Source organism: Nyctereutes procyonoides, unplaced genomic scaffold (genome assembly GCF_905146905.1).
Source record: "Nyctereutes procyonoides isolate TBG_1078 unplaced genomic scaffold, NYPRO_anot_genome, whole genome shotgun sequence".
NCBI lineage: Eukaryota > Metazoa > Chordata > Mammalia > Carnivora > Canidae > Nyctereutes > Nyctereutes procyonoides.
In genome coordinates this window covers 4,571,932-4,591,523 of record NW_026575028.1, presented here as the reverse complement: position 1 = coordinate 4,591,523, position 19,592 = coordinate 4,571,932, and the positions used below count along the sequence as shown (strand labels likewise).

The following is a 19,592-nucleotide window of genomic DNA, read 5'->3' as shown; positions in this document are numbered from 1 at the left end:
GATGGGAAGAAGAGCCTCTCCCCCCCACAGATGGAAGGCGGCGAGGGGCAACATGCTGCCCTCCTTGCTCCAGCAGCCTGCATCCTCTCTCAGCCTGCCTCCAACACCCCTGAGGGCACAGGGTGCACCCAGGGAGCCTGGCAGCCACTGACTAGCCATCTCTGCATGTAGGGTCCTGTGCGCAGAAAGAGAGCTGGCCCCAGAATACTGGGGTCAAGGGGGTACGGGGGGCAATTTGGGGTGAGCAGGAAGGGCAGCCGTGTCAGAGGAGCTGCAGGATGTCAGTGCTGCTCTGGGCTGTCGGGGGCACCGGGCAGCTCCCGGTTGGGGCACAGCCTGGCCCGGGCCATCAGGCCTGCTGCTGGCTGACCAGTCTGGTTCACTTCACATTGTCACCCGCACACTCTGGGAGCAGGGAGCAGGTCACATCGCTGTAAGGCATAGTGTCCTTCCTTTGGGTGCTTTGAACCCCTTGGGATGGGCAGGGCAGCAAGGGTGCCATTCTTCCCATCCACTGGCTCCATCCCACAGGCACGGCCCTGTGTATGGCCCTGGATGCTGCATCCCGGGGCTATGACTCAGGGCCTCCCTGAGTGAGCCTGGGGAAGATCAAAATTCAGCCCACCCAACTCCCTGAGCCACAGTTTCTCCTTGGAGCACGTTTTCCTAATTCACACTAGGCACCGGTGGCTGCTCATCCAGAGCCTGGAAGTAGCAGAGCCCGACTCAAACCCAAATCCACTGACGTTCCACCACCATTCTTCGGGCTTCCAGGCCCTGCATCTCAGAGGCTCATCAAGCAGAGAGAGCCCATCCACAGACCTTTTTGTCAGCCTCCTGCCTTGGCTCACCTGGACACCATCCCACACCTGTCACAGCCCCGGGCACATGGGGCCCTCCTTCCTCTAACCCCGCCTATGGCATAAGAAGTCCATGAGGCCCAGGGAATATGCCCTCATGGGACATGCAGCTCCCTTCCTCATTCTAGACTAGGAGCCAGTGGACAGCATAGGCCTCCATCCAGAGCCCACATAGAGGTGACAAGGTGGCTGTTTCCTTAAACTCACCACATTCTCCCCCCAGGGGTGGTGGCAGGGGTGGGGTATGCGGATCCTGGCAGGGGATGGACTGAGCTCGGACAGGTAGGCCAGAGGCCTTCTCTGGTATGGCCCTGAGCTTGGAGCAGGTGGAGAAGGGGGTACCAGGGACTCCCATTTGTACTCTTGCCTTAGGCCCCATAGATGAGAAGCACAGGCCTACCACCATCATTCAGGTCCAGGAAAGCTTCCCTCACCCCTGATGGTGGCCAGTGCTGAGCCCAGGAGACCATGGGCTCAATAAAATGTCTGGGGGCTAGGGGCACTATTGACTTACCTTGGAAAGAAGCCTTGCCCCTGGAAGGAATGTTCTTCGTGAATAGGAATACCCTCTCCTCCCTCTGTGTTTAAGTCCTGCCCAATGCCAGGTTTCATGCTGGGCTCTGGGAGATAGTCAGTCAAGGCCCCTGGTATGAACTCGCCTTACCCCTGAACTGGCCCAACAGCCACCCATCCGGCCTACCCACCTGGCCTTCCCCTCACCTTCTTCCCATTCACAGACCCACCTGCTTGCATCCCTTCCCCTATTTGATGAGCCCTGGAGTTTTGGGGCTCAGTCATAGGCTGAGCTCTCTCCTGCAATCCAGAGATATCAGTGACCATGGCCAGACGGGACAGGCGGTGCCTGGGAGATGTCACTAACCACTGAGCATGGGTAGAGGCTGGGCTCCCCCAGAGGAGGCAGCAGCACTCTACTGCCTTCCCCCTCATTCCCTCTCCCCTGCCTGTAGCCTGCTTCCTCCCTTCCTCCCTGTCCCCAGCTTGGCCACGTGGGCCTGACTTGCATCTCTGACCTGCAGATGGAACAGTGTCCCGGAGCCTCCTGACTGTAAAACCGGGTGGGAGCAAGAGAGCACAGCCGGGAAGCCAGCCAGCAGGCTGTGAAGCGTGCAGAGCAGCCCCGAGCCTTGAGGCCAGGCAGTGGTGGCAACAGGAATTTAGAACCCTGTGCAGGGCCATGAAGGGCTTGAAGACACACCGATGCCTTTCCTAGGCCACGTGCCTTTACAATTTCCTGAGCCTTGGTTCCTGCCAGCCAGCCCGACACTCACAGCCTCTTCTGCTCTCTCCACCACCGTCTGCCCCCTCCAGGCTTCCCACATGCTCTCCCCTCTGCCTGGCACATGCTTCCTGCCTTCTCCACCTGGGAGCTCATCCTCAGAGGTGCCATTCAGGTGTCAACTCCTCCAGGAATCCTTCTCAGACTGCCCTCCCCCACCTAGGACCACCCATCATTTCTAGGGCTTACCCCATTGTAATATTTGTAGCACAGCATTGTAATCACTTATTTATCTGTGCCCCCTCCCTCCCACCAATAACTCTGAGGGAAGTAACTGTCTTACTTAGGGTACCTGGCCCATAGGAGGTATTTAATAAGCATTGGACGGGTGGATGGATTAACGAACTGACGGTAGACCAGGAGGTGAAGGGGTGTGTGGAGACTCCATACCAGCAGCCAGGAAAGGTGAGGCTACCCAGAGCTGCTGGGAAGAGGAGGCAGATGGTATGAGTGATGGGGTCCCTCGCAGGTCGCCCCACCTCTCCCGCTGCTTTGGGGAGACTATAGTTCTCGGCCTAGAAGTCCTGAAGTGCCATCTGCCCGCCCGGGCCTGATGCTGGTGGTGACCACCTTCACTCCTTTCTCCTAGTATTTCTGCCTGTTGCTGGTGATCTTCCTGGTTGAGCTGGTGGCGGGGGTCCTGGCGCACATGTACTACCAGAGGGTGAGTGCAAGCATCCTCCTGCTACGTTCCCCATCAGCACCCCTCACGGGGGCACCAGCACAGGGCAGGGTGCATAGGAATGGGGGAGCTAGGGCACTGACACATGGGGGGGCTTGTCTCTCCAGCCCCCACAATCCTAGGCACATCTGGGTCCTACGTCTTGGCCCGCATCCAGTGATTCTCCACCCCATCTGTTGATGCTGGTGTGCGGCGTGGGAGTCAGGGAGTGGGAATGCCCCATGGGAGGTGGGGCGGCCCCTCTCCCCTTCTCAGCAGAGGCAGAGGATGAGTCCAGCTGGCGGGCATCCAAGGAGAAAGCCCGGGGCTGGGGCCTGCCTGCCTGCCTCGGACAAGGACGAAGTGGCCAGTCAGGTGCCCTCCCACCAGGTTCTGGGAATCAGGGGCTTGAGACCACGACCAGGGTGAGACAGATGACACATTGGTTATTGTAAGCCAGCACCCGTACAACCGATGCGTGCCTGCAGGGTAACAGTTGTAAATATTTTTAATATTTCCTCATCATCTAATGAAAACAGATTTAAAAGCGCCCCTGTGCCCGGCCTCCTTGCCCTGCCACCAGTGTTGAGCCGGGCCTCCCCCTGCCAGCCTCTCAGCTCTGCCTGGCACCTGTCAGGGCCCCGGCTTCTGCAGCCTCCCCCCCCTCCCCCCGCCCCGTGAACTCCTGCACAGCCTCCCACTCCTCCCTCCCGGCTTGGTTAGAAGGACCCGGGGGCGTGGGACCAGGCTGGGTGCTTCCACTGAGGCCGCCTCCCCTCCCCGCTCTCCAGCTCAGCGAGGAACTGAAGCAGCACTTGACCCGGACCCTGGCTGAGAACTACAGGCAGCCCGGAGCTGTGGACATCACCTTGTCGGTGGACCGCCTCCAGCAGGACGTAAGCACCTGCCCCATGGGCTCGAAGCCCCTGCAGACGTGGGTTCAAATCCCGACTCCATCCTTCTGTCCGTGTAGCCCTGGACAGGTTACTTACCTTCTCTGAGCCACACTGGCCTCTAAAACTGCAGCCTCGTAGTGCCTGTGGAGCACTCAGTATAATCACATGTGGAGAAGTCCACCCCACTGTGAAAACTGCATACTGAACCTCGCTCTGTCCTCCCCGTCCTGTGTCCTGCTCTCCCACCCCAGCTCCCCCCCAACTGCCACCTCCAAGCACCACCCCCCATGCCTTTCCCCGCCAGGCCCCGGTGGGCAGCAAGCTGGCTGACCCATCTCCTGGCCAGGATCCGGGCTCTTTCCATCAACAAGGCTGCCTGCTTCCTCCTCTGGGTGCAGACAGCCACAGTCCCTGAGGAGTGGAGGTATTTCAGTTAGGCCACTGTAAGAACTTCCCAGTTGTGAGCGTGGGGCAGAAGGGCAGTCTGTCCTGTCTATGAAGACACTCAGCAAATTCTCCCAGTGACACCCACACTCCTGCCTGAGGTAGAGAAGGGGCAAGTGGACCTCAGACCTGCACCAGCCACTGTGGTGGTCACAGCCGTGTGTGATTATGTAAATTTGTTTCACATAAATACCAGTTCCTCAGTCACAAACCACACTTCAGTGCCTAATAACCTTACGTGGTTAGTCGCCAAATTGGACAGCACACATAAAAGGCATTTCTGTCACTGTAGAAAGTTCTTTTGGACACTGTGGCCCCAGGATCCTGATGGCTCCATGTCTGAAAATCTGAGGAAGCTCTGCCTGTGCGCTGGGGTCTCCCTTCTCCCTGCCACTCCACCCTCACCCTTAGCTCTGTGTCTGCAGACCCCACCCTGGGCCTGAAGCCTTGGTCTTTTTTGCCAGGAATAGCAGGCAAGTAAGCAGAGCAGAGGTTGGTGGGGCTCTGAGCTTTAGGGGCATCTTAGTTGAGTGGGGGAGGCACCCTCCTCATCTCCCCAGGACTGGCTTAGCCCCCAGTAATCTCTGCATGAAGTGGTCTCTTGTCCTTGGCTACAGTGGCTCAGGCACCCGTGACATAGGGACACCCATCCACACCCACACGCTTTGCCTGCACACACCCTGTGGGGCAGCCCTGTCCAAGGCTAGGTCTGCACTTGTTGGGCCTCCCGAGTGAGGATCTGGTCCCTGCCCTCGGCGCCTCACGCTGGGAGCCTGACACAGAGCCGGCAGCGGCACCCAGCACCAGGCTGGGAGGGCCCTCGGAGTGGAGAACAGAGCTGGGGAGGCCACCTGGGGGGCCAGGAAGGAGGTCCTGGGCTTGCCTAGGGAGGGAGGGAACGGCATGAGGAAGGGCACTGTGGGAGCCAGTGTCTGCCACCTCACACGTGCCAGCCACAGTTAGAACCAGAGGTGCACAAGGGACCTCAGGCCCAGCCTGCAGCTAGGCCTGAGGAAGCAGCCTCAAGGAGGCAGCGGCTTCAGGCCAGGGCCAGCATCTGGGCCGCGGGCTGCACCCCAGTACACAAATGGCACCTGCATGCCTCACCCACATGTACTCACAAAACGATCATCGTAGGAGAGGGTGTCTCCTACTAACTGCTCTGCCCTGCAGGGCCCTCTTCTCCAGGCTTTATAGAATAACTTCTCACGGTCCTCACACACCAGACTGAGGTCCCTCATCTGCCCCGTTTACAAGTGCCAAAACTGAAGCCCAGAGAGGGCAAGTAACCTGTCCAGGGGCCACGCAGAAGTATAATCCCACGTGACTCCTCGCACACACCGTGCTATTCCCAGCCCCAGGTGCTGTTCCATCCTGCCTGCCTCCTCAGGGCTCCTCCTCTTCCTTGTGGGGCCTTTTCAGGCTCGTGAACAGAGTTACTCGCCCCTTCCTCTGAGCTACACACGTCTCCCCGGGTCTGTCCTAGTAAGCTCCAGAGAAGCGTCAGAAAGCCAGGAACCAGGTGGCTGATGCAAGAGCCAGGCCCGGCTTCACTCCTGGCGCATAGTAGTTGCCTAACACACCCTCGTTAACTGTACTGAACGTACCTCCCATGCTGCCTGCACCCCCACACAGACAGCCTCACCCAGCTGGCTCTGTGGCTCACATGGGCACTTGGTCCCTCAACTCAGAAAGGCAAGAGAGAAGCAGTGTCCTGTTGCATCCCCGGGGCCCCGGGCTGGAGCTGTCCTGCCCTGGAGCAGAGCAGAAGCCCACCAGTCTTATCCAGCACTGACACCGCCCCTCTGGTCAACACTGACCTGCCTGTCCTGGGCTCTGGGACGCTCTCTGTGTTCCTGTTGGTCTGAGGGCTCTGAGGCTTCAAGGGTTGAATGAGGGCCCAGGAACCTCTGAGGCAAGGCGGGGTCCCTGCCCCTGGGGTCCTGCTTCCCTGGGTGACTAGGAAAACACTCCCACATGGTCTTGGCCCTGCCCTGGGCTCTGCCCGGGGTGCACAGCCCCACTCTCTCAGGGACCCAACTGCTTCTACTCCCCATGCATCTTCTCACAGACCCTCCCTGCCCTCAGAACCCCGAGCATGATCTCCTTACAGGACTTGGGTGGATAGAAGGTAGCCAGCAGGTGTCTCACAGCCAGCTTCTGCACCTGCCTGGAGAGAAGGGCCTCAAAGAGACCAGCACACTACGCATAATAGGCAAAGGAAAAATCACAGGGAGAACAAAGCGGGGATGGGTTAATATTTGAATAATGAGTCCTGCAGCCCAGACACGGAGGTGCTGGAGGAGCCCCAGGCCTCTGGCCCTCAGCGTCTGTCTCTCTTCCAGTTCAAGTGCTGCGGGAGTAACAGCTCTGCCGACTGGCAGCACAGCGCGTACATCCTGTCTCAGGAGGCCGAGGGCCGCCGGGTGCCAGACAGCTGCTGCAAGACGGTGGTGGTGCGCTGTGGCCAGCGGGTCCATCCCTCCAACATCTACAAGGTGGAGGTGAGTGCCCAAGCTCCAGCCGAGCTCTGCCATGGCCCTGGCCATCCAGGAGCACCCCCGCCCCCCACGAGAGGCAGGCTTTGGCAGAGGGGCGGGGAGGGGGGATGCAGGAAACACCTATTCGCTGGCCTTCAATGGTCTCCACAAAGCCCTGGGAGATCCTGGGACACCATGGCATGCCCCTGGGTCACTCAAGAAGCCTGTGGGCCATTGAAATGCTGGACCAGGCCCTTTAAGCCTCTGGCCTGCCCTCATCTGGGTGGATGCAGCACCCCCACCAGCCCTTCCTGCCCCAGCCTCGCCCACCTCTGGACCACCGTGTGTAACCTGCCCTTACCTTACAGGGAGGCTGCATCACCAAGCTGGAGCAGTTCTTGGCTGACCACCTACTGCTCATGGGGGCGGTGGGCATCGGGGTGGCCTGTCTGCAGGTGAGTTGGAGGCAGGGCAGATAAGGACGGGGTTTTCTAGCAGAGCTGTGAACCCCTCTCCCCTGGGTGGGCATCGCAGATCACTGCCCTCTGCACTCCCACGTGCTGCCCTGCCCTCTCCCTCTCTTCTGCCACCTTCCCTGAGCAGCCAAGCCTGAATCACATGGTCACTCTCTTCCCCAGAAAAGATGAAGGAAAATGCCTGGGGGCCCTGGGGCCCAACTTGAGGAGTGTGAGTGTGAGCTCAGGTATGTGCATGCTGCCTGTGTGTGTGCACGCGGGTGTGTGTGTGCAGCCTGCCGGGGTAGGTGTGAGGCCGTGGGTCATCCGCATGCATCTAGGTGTACGTGGCACTGTGTGCACGGGTATGTGTTCAGGTGTGCTGGTGCATGTGTGTGTGTGTGTGTGTGTGCATGCATGTGCACTCATTCCCCGGTGTGTGTGTTCACACACATGCCTGCCCGTGGATGTACACTTCCTGTATGCCCAGCTCTCTGCTCTGAGCGATGCCTTCTGCTGTGTCCCTGCTCCACCCGCCTCCCTGCTACACCCAGGAAGTCACTGGTAGTCTCTCGGTCGCTCCAGTCCAGGGTCGGTAGAGAGGATTCAGGAGGGGCACCCTGGGGCTGGGCCCTGCGTGGCCACCTTGCCTGGCGCAGCAAGTTCCAGAGGGAGCGCAGTGCCGCCCCGCCCTTCCCGTAAGGACCGGGACTACCAGCCCTGAGGGGTGGGGGGTGGCGGTCAGAGGCCCGGAGATCCTCTGGGCTCTAGGCGTAGAGCAGCCACGTCCCTGCCTGCCTCATGGATTCCCCCAGCCGTGCAACAGAAGGTCTAGACAAGAATGAGGTCATGAGCATGACACGCTCACTGTGCTCAACAGGGAAGGCCTCCCCGCAAGCAGAAGTGGTGGTTTACCAGGCTATCTGTAGACTTCAGAGCAGTTTCAGGCGCTTTCTGTTCCTGCCACCACGTGAGACCCAGGCCAGGCGTGTCCTCGTTCTCCCATTCCACGGATCAGAAGGTTGGGACCCTGAGAAAAGACCAAGGGTGTCATCTCCTGAACTGGTCCCCAAGCCTCCTGACTTGTGGTGTTTGCTTTCCCCAATCCCACCCGCCCTCCAACACAGAGTTCCATGCAAAGAGAAGCAGAGGGCGGTAGCGGCAGCTGGCTCAGAGAGCCCGCCAGTGTGGGCTCCTTCCAGATCACTGCACGGCCTGGGCACGTAGGTCTGTGCATCCGGGGCTCTACCCGCTGGAGGCCGGGGGGGTAGGGGGAAGCAGACAACCCAGGGCTAGTTACGCCATCTCTAGGCCTCAGTTCCTTGTTTGTAAAATGGGGCTAATTATACCTAGTTTGGTGAGAGGATTAGCAATATATATGTAAATCACTTGGCTCGTCGCTGAGCAGATAGCAGGTGTTCAATAAATGGTACCCTTCGTTATTTTATTCATTTCCATGTGGGCACATTGTCTCTCAAAAAAAAGCCTTCTCGAAAAGTTGTTTCCTGGCCAGAGCAGCTTGCCCCATCTCCAACAGTTGGCACGCAGGCCAGAAGCCCCGCGTGGCATCCGCAGGCCCCCTTTGGCACTTCCCTGGCGCAGGCCTTCTGCCCCACAGAGTGAGCTGAGGAGGCGCCACTGGGGGGTGAGGAAGGGGCAGCTGTGTGCTCCAGCTCCTGGATAACTTGTTTCCAGAAACCTGCCGTCTCCTTCAGGTGTGAGGGGCCTGCTCTGTGTGCACACTGACCACGTCTGGACCACACTCCATCCCCTTCCCCCTGGCCTCCTGGGCCTGGGGGAGCCTGGAGAGGCTGAAGACAGGGCCAGTGACCCCCAGGGCAGGGGGTGGGCCTGCCTGGCCCCAAGCCTGAGGTCAAAGTGAAATAGGCAGGGGTGGGAGCACTGCCCAGGGAGGGGAGGACCATGTCGTACCCCCATGACTCCTTGGTCCTGCGCAGCTTGCTGTGGAGGTGCTGCTCGCTCAGGGCCCCCAGAGGGGCTGCCCCGGCCCCGCCGTGGACCCCGCCCCTCGCCCGACGCCCAGCTTGTGCCCTTCTTCTGCTCCGCCGGCCCTGGGCAGCCAAGCCTCGGTCACAGCTCCCTCTGCTGGCCGATGCTGGAACTCAGCTGGCCGAGTCCAGGTTGGCCACCCGGCGGGCCCCAGGCTCAGCCCTGGTCCCCGGAGTGGGCACCGGACGCCTTCCCCACACATGCCCGGCCTGGCCCTGCAAAGATCCCCAAGCCTCAGCAGCTAAAAGGCGGTGTCCTGTGCCCCTGGTCTCCAGGACCCGAGGAGAGGTCAGAGGGCCTCCCCGCTTCTCACCTGACCTTGAGGAAGTCACGTTCCCTCTCTGAGCCTCAGGCTTCCTTCCTATAAAATGGAGGAGTTGGATATTTTTCAAGCCTCCCGTGAAGTGATAGACTTCTCTAATCTGTGGAAATCCCACATAGGAGCCTGGGTATTAGACACGAGGAGCCGCTCTGGTTGAGTTGGTTGTTGGAGCTCTCAGGTTCTGTGATTTTTGGTAAGGACCCTGCCTCAGTGAGACTCACGTGCTGCAATATTCTAGAACATCACAGCATGTCTCGTGAATGCTCTCAACGCCAAGCAGAAAATGTGGCTAACATAACAAACCCTGATTGCAGATATTTGGCGACATGTCACTTGTGGCCCCATGGATGTGCGCGGACCAGGCGCTGATATACTTAGGAGAGATGGTGGTGGGCTGGAGGGACACAGGATCTCCGCAGAGCCTCCACGGCAGCAGGCTTCAACCTTGCCTGCACCTGGGGACCACCTGGCCAGCGTCAGAACTGCCCAAGACCCAGGCTACACCCCAGCATAATTTAGTCACATCATCTGGGGCCCACGGCCAGGTATCAGCATCCTTGTAAAGCTCCCTGGTGGGTCCAGTGTGCAGCCAGGCTGAGAACGCTGGCCCGCGTGAGTGACAGGAGCCACAGGGCACCGGAGGGTCAGACGTGGGGAAGGTCAGGGGCCAGGGAGGAGAGGGAACCATCACAGTCCTTAAATACCCAAAGGCAGGCATGTGGGGGAGCAAGGGGACACTCCGGGGATACCAGAAGACAGATAGGAACAACAGGTGGAGTTTCCAAGGAGGCAGACTGGAGAATCCGTTAACAATTGGAACTCTCTGGCAGTGGTCCCTGTTGAGCCCGGAGCTGTCTGTGGCTGCAGGTTGCCGCAGAAGTTGGACGCCGGCCGGCCCACTGAAGCCGGGTGCCCCGCACACGATGGGCACACACATCCCTTCCATGCTGCTGCCAGGCGCTCCTTTCAGCCAGACCCTGCGGGGCCTCTGTGTCCACCCCAGACACATCACTCACTACTCAGGATGTTCAGACCTGAAAGGGATGATGGGGGTCTTGGGATACCTCCGAATCGCTCTGCGTTCTGGAAGGACCTTACAAGGTACCTAGGCCAGTGCTGGCAGCCCCAGCTGCACGTGACAATAAGGCCCAACTCCACAGATTCAGACTCGGACTTTCCGAGATGAGGCCTGGCGTTGGGTATTTTTTAAAGCCCTCAGGGATTCCAGTGTGCACCAGGGTAGAGAACACTGGGCGCCGCCCCCCCTTGTGTACATCTGAAGACACCAAGCCCAGCAATGTGGTCACTGTCACATGGCCACCATGGCAGAGCCAGTGAGGACCCCAGTCCTGGGGCTCTGTGTTCTACTGTGGGTAGACTCTGGAGGCACTCCACCTTGAGATAACTTTGGAAGCTAATTTCCAGCATACTCTGGCAGGGAAGCTTCTGTCTAGAAAGGATGTAGTGGCTCATCCTTTTCCTACCACCCTGCTCACACACACACTCTGGAAGCCTCCCACCCAGGGGCTGTGCAGAGGATGCTGAGGGCTGAGCCTCCATTGTCAGCTTTGTAATGAGAGCTGCTCTGTGTCAGGTGCTAAGCCTAGTGCCGGGGCCACCAGCGGGCAGGATGTGGTCCCTTCTCCCAGGAAGCTTTCACTCAAGAGAGGAGACACATAGAGCATGGGTTGTCACTTGCAGGCAGAGGCACTGTGCACGTGTGCAACCTAGGGCTTGGGGTAGCATATAGGAGGCCATAACCTGCCATGGGCAGTCAGGGAAGGCTTCCTGGAGAAAGTGATATATAATTAAACCTTGAAGGGATTTAACAAGAAGAATTAAGATGGGAAGAGTGACAGGGTGAGGGAATTGAATTTGCAAAATCCTGACTGGTTGCTGTGGAGGGAGGGCTTTACTCCGAGGGCTCAGGAGGGCCACTGCCTGGCTTATCAAAGGCTCAGGGTGCAGGAGGGGAACCGTGATGGTGTGGTCCTGTCATCCTAGTTTTTAAAGAATCTCTCCAGGGAAGGCTATTGAACAGTCTGGAGGCTTTCCTATTGATAGAGGAAGAGCTGAGGCTCAGAGACAGATATACCTGTCCCCAAGATCACACAGGCCCAAAGAGAAGCTACCGCACTCCCACCTGGACAGTCCCAGTTTGGAGGATGGAAACATGTTGCAGAGCCGAGAAAACTCACAAGACAGCTGAGATTGGGATCTGCAGGTCATTAAAAGGGAAAGCTGAAAGATCATGTTGGATTGGCTTCCTGGGACCTCTCCGGCCCTTCCTTGATGCTCTTGGGTAACAATCAGGTGTTGGCTCAAAAACCTCAAAAGCAACTGAGAGAATGCCATCTCTCTGTGAAAAAAGAGCCCCATGGGTGGCAAATGCTGTGCCTGGACAGCTGCCAGAAGAGGGCGCTGTGCCCCGTGCAGCGCTGCCCCAAGCTGGGCCCCCTCCGCTGCCATCCCCGCCCCCCCCCATCCTCCATCCTCTGCCGTCTCCTGCTCCTGCACTCGACCTGTCAATTGTTTTCTCTGCTCACCCTGTGCTGGCCACACAAAGCGATGGGTGCTGATTTCAGGAAGGAGACGCGGGTGCTCCCTCAGGGATCAGATGGCCACTACTCCTTGGCATGAATCAGGGTGCTTGTGTGTGTGCTCGTGTATGTGCGTACGTGTGCATGCATGTTGAGTGCATCCTTGCCCCATCTGCATGTGTTGGGGAGGCTCCATCTGTATGTGTGGACATGTGTTGGGGAGAGTCTGGCCCATACACCTCCAGCCTCTCTCTGCCTTCCCTTGGGAGGCACCCCAGGAACACTCGGGCAAGTTCCAGCAAGTTCCACTCTCCCAGTCCCCGGCACAAACCCCACACTGTAGGAGGTGTGGCCACAACCCTTCCCATCTACCCTCCCCAACCTCAGCCAGAACCAGAAAGATCCAGATAGCCCCACAGGTTAGCCGTCAGACCACAAGGGCCAGGGAGCAGGGCATGCCGCATGACCCCTGGGTGTGGTGGCTGTGATGGCACCTGCGTGAAGCCAGTGGGAGACAAGCTAGCCTCTCGGGCTGCCTTCAGCTCGTGGCTGAGTGTGAAAGTGGATTAGCACAGCTCTTAGGACCAAGTCCGGAAGCTGCGAGCTGTGCTCAGGGACTCCAGCGTCCGCCCTGTGGGGATGGAGAGCAGGGCAAAGGGGCGAGAAGCTCTTGGGGACGATGGGCATTATTCTGTATCTTTGAGGAAATTGCCTTTGCCCACGTGCCACAAGACAGGTATGGGGCTGCCCCCGCGGCGCCTCTGCCTCTGGGATCCAATGGCATCGCTATCACAGCAAGATCATAGTCACGGGCCTCGAGGGTCTGAGACTTCCACAGCTTCTTGTGCTGCATTTAGAGATTGGCGAAGTGAGACCCCCCAGGGGGACGGGGAATTTCTAGCACTGCCCAGCTTTGGGCAGGGTGCTCTGGTGCCTCCTTGTTCAGCCCCTTGCAATGGAGGGACTGTCAGGCCAGCTGCTGGGGCTGGGCCTGGTGCCGGATCCCAAGCTGGCTTAACAGGAAGAGTTGGCGACCCCTCTGGGCGCGCCTCTGAGAGCCCGGTGGCTTCTGTACATCAGCCAGAGAACTGACTATGAACCTTAGTGTTGCTCTGGAGTCTGAGAGCAGCGAAACACAGACAGAACCTCTCCTAGAGAAAGACAGCTTCAGACAGCAGTGAGGGAGCGGAACTACTACCACCCAGGATCTAGTTAAATTGGCCCGTCTCTGGAGATCTGGGACCGCAGACCAGAAGTGGACAGCTTGTTGGTAACGTAGGATCTCGGGCCCCACCCCAGATTTCCTAGGTTGGAATCTGCCTTCATCAGGATGCCCATGTGTGCACCCGAGTGTGACAGGCCTGCTCCAGGGCACTCTGGGGAGGGCTGCTTGCTGAGGTTCTGATTGCTCTTTGCTCCTCTGCTCTCTCCACCTGGCAGATCTGTGGGATGGTTCTCACCTGTTGCCTGCACCGGAGGCTCCAGCTGCATTTTTACTAATGGCCAACTGCCCCTCGCAAGGACAGGTGCCCACATCCCATCTTCCAGGCCTGCAGAGTCAGCACCAGCTTGCCTAGAAACTCCCTCTACTGTGTGCCTAGCCCCTTCGGACCCACCAAGTGCCCAAGACCATGGCTCCTGTGGCTCCCACCCAGGCCGGGGGCCCTCAGCCCCCTCTCTCCACTACCAAGTGCTCACTGCCAGGATCCCTGGGCACAGGATGCATCCTGCCAGGAAACAGCCACCAGCACCCCTCACCAGCAGTGGGGTCCCGTGGACTGCAGGGGGTGGTGAGAATCACACCCTTTGCTCCCTCCCAGCTCCAAAAGCTAGAATGAAGGTCTAAAAACTCTGGCCCCTCTGGGACTCCCCACTGGGGCACATCATCTCCCCACTGGTGCTGAGCACCCCTCGTCTTGTCTCTGCTTGGGGTGGGGCAGTCAGGGTGGGCTCTGCCCCCAGAAGCCCCAGCCTTTGATACACCGACCCACCCCTGTCACCTGGAAGATAGCGCCCTGTTGGCCTGGTTCCTTCTCACAGGGCCTGGCAGTGGAGAGGCCTGGGGTGAGACCCCAGAAACTGGGCTTAGGCACCACCAGGGCGAGGAGCAGGGCAGGTAAGGTCACAGGCAAATGCTGCCCCAGGACCCTGTGCACTGCCCAGAAGCCATCCCTGGGAGAGATCCCCCAGAACACTATGGCTTGTGCCCCCCCCCTCTGTAGTAACTAGGCCCTGCAGGGATCTCCTATGGCCTGATTCTCAGGAATGCCAGGTTTTTAAATGATCTCCAGCTCTTCGTGTGGGTGGGAGTGAAAAGTCCTTCCTGGGTAGACCAAGTCACAGGCCCTGCAATATGGGGGCCACTGAGAAGGCTCAATGCTGAGTAGAGGGGTGCTCCGCCCTGGGCCTTGCTTTTCCTGGGCCCACAGTCCCAGACTCCATGACCACCACCGTGCCCCTCCCAGAGCCCTTGCTCTGCTCCCCAGAGTGAATCCAGTCCCCTCCTTTGGTTCTCTCTTGCTTCTCTGAATCAGGCAGGGAATTTTCAGGAACCATTTTCTTAAATACTAAGATAGAACGGAACAACAACAACAAAACCCTGGAAAAGGCAGAGTAGAGACGCTGGCAGTTTTCCAAAGAACAGGTGTCAACTTGGGAGTCAGCCACAGGGACCCTCTCCAAGTAACTGTCACAAGTGGGTAGCTCATAGTCCCGGAATCCCGCACCTAGCTCCTATACCTTCCAGGTCCTAAGCTTCCGGGGCTGGGGACCCACCATGAGGGAGCGACCCCTTGTTGCCAACATCAAGGCCAGGAAAGGTCACCCCTTGCCTCTAACTCATGGCAAGCCCCAGGGTGATGAGCGCAGCTCTTGGTAACCTGGGCCAGTCCTGGGTGAAGGCTGTGCTCTCTTCCGTACACAGGTCACTGCTGTCCCCAGACACTGCCCTACATGTATAGAAATTGTATGCCCTCCGAATGCAGATTACTCACATGCACAGGAAAGACCAGCTTCCCTGGGCAGATTGCTCCTCTACCCCGGAGATCCCCTGGGGGCTGTCGGAACCCTGGCTGGCTCAGCAACTCTGCCCCCCAGGGCCCTGGGGTTGCGATTGCAAATCCATTAACAGGGAAACCAGCTTTCTGGTAATCCCGGACTGTGCCAAGGCCGAGAAAAAGGGTGCTGGGACTATCTTTGCTGCCTTCCAATTCTCTGGGACTCGTGCAGCCGAGAAATAACTACCTCCCAAGCTCTCGGCAAGGCCAGGTCACAGACTGACAGGTCTTACCAAGTGAGGCCTGAAAGAGAGCTGTGTTCTTCCAGTGGAGGGGCCCGTGGGTGGTGGTGATGCCAGGGGAAGGGCTGTGTCCTGTGGCCCCTGCTGGAGCCACTGCCCTCTTTACTGAGGTCAGTGGGGCTTGTGGAGGTGGGACAGGGTGATAGGCAGGTAGCACTGGCCCCAGCCCCCCGTGTTGGGTTAGGCCATCCTGGCTGAAGGCAGGATTGGCTGCGAGCAAAAGGCTCCTGCACACCGGCCCACCCAGACCAAGGATGGATGGCCCAAGCTACAGAGATGGAACAACGCAGAGCTTTAGGGAACGGTGACCTGCTCATTGGTGCCCACAGCCCGGGAGGTGAGGCAAGGGCAGAGGAGATGGAGGCCCAGGTTACAGCAGGCTCTGGCTCAGGACACAGAGGGCTGGAGTCTGGAGCCAAGGATGTGCCCACCCTGCCTGAGAGCATGCGGATCTGCACCCAGGGCACTGCTTGGACGTCATGGTCATGAATTCCTCGGATAGAGAAGGGCATGCCTGTGGACAGCTGTCATCAGCCGTGTGCAAGCAAAAGGCCCCCGACACGCTGGGACCCAGGAAGGAAGGCAGCATTCTGTACAGGTCGGGCCACAGCAGATGCTGCTGGTCACCGGGGGCCTACCGTGAGCTTTGAATGTGTGAGTCACGTACATGCTCTCCCGTGGCGATCGCAACAAGAAGGTACTGGTCCCCCCTCTACAGGTGACAAATCAAGGCTCAGAGCAATTAAGACACCTGCCAGGCGGTAGCAGCTGATGGAAGCCAGGGAAGCTGGGCTGGGAGCCCCTGCTCCTCGGCATCCTGTGGCTCTCCATCTCTGCAGGAAGCCATCTGGCTGACATTCTGACATTCGGAAACACCGGGTCCCCCAGGGGGCACTCTCTGTCCAATAGCAGCGGCCTGGCCCCCCTTCCCAGATCGGACGGAACCATCCATCTGGCCCCACCGCCAGCGCGCCCCGCACACCTGCAGAGCGGCCTGGCTCCTTTCCCGATTGACAGCCGGGGCCTCCTGGTGGACTGGCTCAGGCAGCACGTGGGGGCCCTGGGGACCATGCTCGGGGGAATTGCCAGCCTGTCACCTCGGGTGCCAGTGTTGACACCAAGGAAGAGCACACCAGACCTCAGCAATCAGAACCTGCCCATGGCGTGTGGGATCTCGTGCCCATGCAGAGATCATATCTAGGGGCCCAGAGGGCTGGGAGGGCTGCCCCCTGCTGGGAGCCGGGGGGGGTGTCTCAGGTCACAGGCACTCAGAGCCACCCCGGGGGCCCATGTTAACCACCTTCAGCTAGCTTTCCCTCGCTGTACTGCTGGAGGGTGGCACAGTGCAGCCTCTGTCTCACAGAGCTGATGGCCTGGAATTTCAGCAGGCTGCTCAGCCTGGGCACAGCCACAGACACTCAGGCTTGGCAGGGCCAGGACAGCCCCGGGGTGGGTGGGGGAATCCTTGTGCACTGCAGCCACTCCGGTCCGTCCCTGGGTTTGGAGGTAGAGGAAGCAAACTGAAACATGTTCATCGCCACCCACCCCAATTTCCACCTGGCAAATATTCTCTACTTTCTGGCTACTTTGGGCCTGGGGAGAGTGGGGGAGGCATAGGGGAAAGTGGTTGACGAGCTAAGGAGAAAACGCATCTTCTGTCACTGCTGGGTGGCACTCACATCGCCCAGGATGCTAGTGATGTGTCTGAACCAGAAGTTCTCAAACTTGAGGATGCATCAGGTCACCTGGAGACTGCTAAGTGTCACCCCAGAGCTTCAAATTTGCAGGGGTAGCATGGAGAGTGAGCATTTCTAACAAGTTCCTGGATGATGTTGGGGCTCCTGGCCCCGGACCCACCCTTTGAGAACCGCTGCTTTAGAGCTCCCCACAAAGGACATTTGCCACCTTCCTTTGTATGAGCATCACCCTAAGCATCCCAGAATCCCTCGGGAGGTCTAGCAGGGCCCAGCCCACTGGCCACGCGAGGATGGGGTGAGGCATTGCAGTGGGCCCCGAACGCGCCCTCCTGCAGTGCGTTCTTGCAGCACCTGCTCTGCCCTCTGTGACCATGGCTGGGAGACCAGGTGCCTGCGTGCTCTTCCTGGAAGGGCACAGATTAGGTCCCCAGCCCCATTCTCCCACCACCCTCCTGTGTGCTTTGGGAGAGTCCAGCTCCATTCTCATCACCCCCACTTTCTGGTTTAGCACAATGCCCCCCACCCTGTCTGTACCCCCAGCCTCTCACGTGCCCCTTCCCTTCCTGCTTTGGCCCCAGAGACACCCTGTGCAAGTGCCACTAGGAATTCCAGGCAGCCCAGTAGAAGGTCAAGGGGGCTTCTGGAACCAGCTGGCCTTTGGATACGGTTGTCCCAATATTCTAGAGACTGAGAAGTTGCCTTAACTTACTGCATATAGAGAAGTCACTGTAGTTGTAAACACACCTCTCCACTTCGCTGGCCTCAGTGCCTGCCTGGCCTCACCTGCTGGGTGGCATGATAATAAAGGAATTGTATCTAGGACTACCTTCTGTGGCTTTTTTCCTCATCCACAGGGAAATCCCAGGCCATCAGTTCATCAGATGTCTTTCAACCCACTGTACATGCTGAAGCGGACCTTAGTCCTGGGGAGAGGGAGGGAAAGGGGGAGCCCCACGAGGAAGCCCACTGACCACACTGATCGGGGTCCCACTTACCGTTATTTTTGCCGGCTCTCACCTTTTCTCTGATTGGACCTTGCCTTAGCCTACGCATACGTGCCACTGGCTCCTGGCTACAAGCAAATAGGCTCGGACTGCGCGCCTCTGAAAGCTCTCAGCCGTGGTCAGCCCACATCCCCACGTCGCTCACTACACTGCCCAGCCAGCTTCGTTGATGAGCCCGTGTTTGCATGTCCTGCCACGGGCATCGCCCTACACTAGCTGCAGCAACGCTGCATGTGGTTAGGGGTCGGGGCGAAGGGCCCCCTCCGCTGGCCCTCAGGCTCCCAGCCGAGTGTCAGGAGCCCAGACACACACACACACACACACACACACACACACACACACACACACTCCTACTGCTACCCAGACCAGTTGCTCTCCACCTGGACCAGCTGATGCATCCCGATCCTCAAATCCAGGGCGGCACACTCTTGCATCCGAATGCAGAATGACGTCAATCTTATTCAGAGGAGCGGAGAGCATTAGGTGGCCCTGTGTGGAGCTATGAGAAGGAAATGCTGTGATGACACAAACCCTTCATTCTGTCTCATCCACTCTTCTGTCTAGAAAACTCGCTGGAGGTGGGCAGGTGAGTGGGTGATCCTGAACAGTAGCTGGGGAAGCTGGATTCCAGGGGTTCCAAGATGGCCAGACCAGGGTGGGGTGGGCAAGCAGATGGGGAGTGAGAGCGTCTCAGCCAGGGAGAAGCTGCAAGAGGCCAGCTCACTTGCTATGTAGCAGGTGACGTCTACAGGCCTGGCCACCTCTCATGGGTCTCTGGCCCCTTCGGTTGAGTTCATTCCCTGAACAATCACAGCAGTAGCCCTCTGACAGCTTGTGTCTCAGGCAGGGGATGGACCCAATCCAGGGCCCGTGCGAGGTCACCCATATTGTTGGACCCAGACATCTGCTCTCCGCTACCATCACTGTGAATGGGTGGGCACACGTACACAGGCACACAAAGGTGCCTGGGGGGACAAGCATTCCTTTGGGCCCCTGTCGACCGCACAAGAGTGCGGTGGGTGAATATCCCTGCTGTCTGAAAAGGCTCTGGTGGCCACCTCAGGTAGGTGGGCAGCAGTGAGAAGCTATGCGAAGCCATCCTCCTCGATGGCTGCCAGCTGGCCCTGTCAATTGCCACTACTTCCCAGCAGGTGCTCTAGTGTCAGGCTGTCATGTCACCACAAGGTGGGCTACTTTGAGCTGGGACCCCGGTTCCTACTCCCTCTCCCCAACTGAAAATAGAGAGGCTATCGGGGCGGGGGTGGGGTGGGGTGGTAGAGATACGAGGTCCAAAAGCCTAGATTATTCCACTACCTTCTCCTTAAAAACAAATATACGAGAAGCCCCTATGTCCCTTTTCCTTGTGCTTCTGCCCTGGGCTGAAACCCAGCAGAGCAAGGACTGGGCACGAAGGAGAGGGTGCTGCGAGGGACTCACTGGGATCCTTTGGTCAGGCCAGGGGTGAAGAGGGCAGTGAGGAAAGCTCCCATCTGTCCCCTGCCATCAGCAGGTACCAACAGCATCAGTGAGGACAGGCCCAGGGCAGCCTGAGCCCCAAGGGCCATGTTCCTGTGAGCCTGGGCATTCTTGAAGAGGTCATGAGCAATTTCTACCCGACTTCTAATAGA

The 19,592-nt window shown here is 58.7% G+C and overlaps 1 protein-coding gene across 3 annotated transcripts in view; it reads left to right on the top strand.

Annotated features, from left to right (window-relative positions):
• Positions 1–17,782, top strand: part of TSPAN11 (tetraspanin 11) — a 75,165-nt gene extending 57,383 nt beyond the window's left edge. Inside the window, exons 4-9 of one of the 3 annotated variants that reach the window (XR_008663180.1) lie at positions 2,747–2,821; positions 3,610–3,714; positions 6,504–6,662; positions 7,007–7,093; positions 7,277–7,341; positions 13,406–17,782. Coding sequence is in view for 1 of the 3 variants with exons in the window: in XM_055315617.1 (XP_055171592.1) it covers positions 2,747–2,821; positions 3,610–3,714; positions 6,504–6,662; positions 7,007–7,093; positions 13,406–13,465 (486 nt within the window). In the remaining 2 variants the exon portion in view is untranslated. Of the gene's footprint in view, positions 1–2,746; positions 2,822–3,609; positions 3,715–6,503; positions 6,663–7,006; positions 7,094–7,276; positions 7,342–7,973; positions 7,994–13,405 lie in introns of those variants that run through there. The other 2 variants (XR_008663181.1, XM_055315617.1) reach the window with 2 other exon arrangements.
• The last annotated feature ends 1,810 nt before the right edge of the window (positions 17,783–19,592 follow it).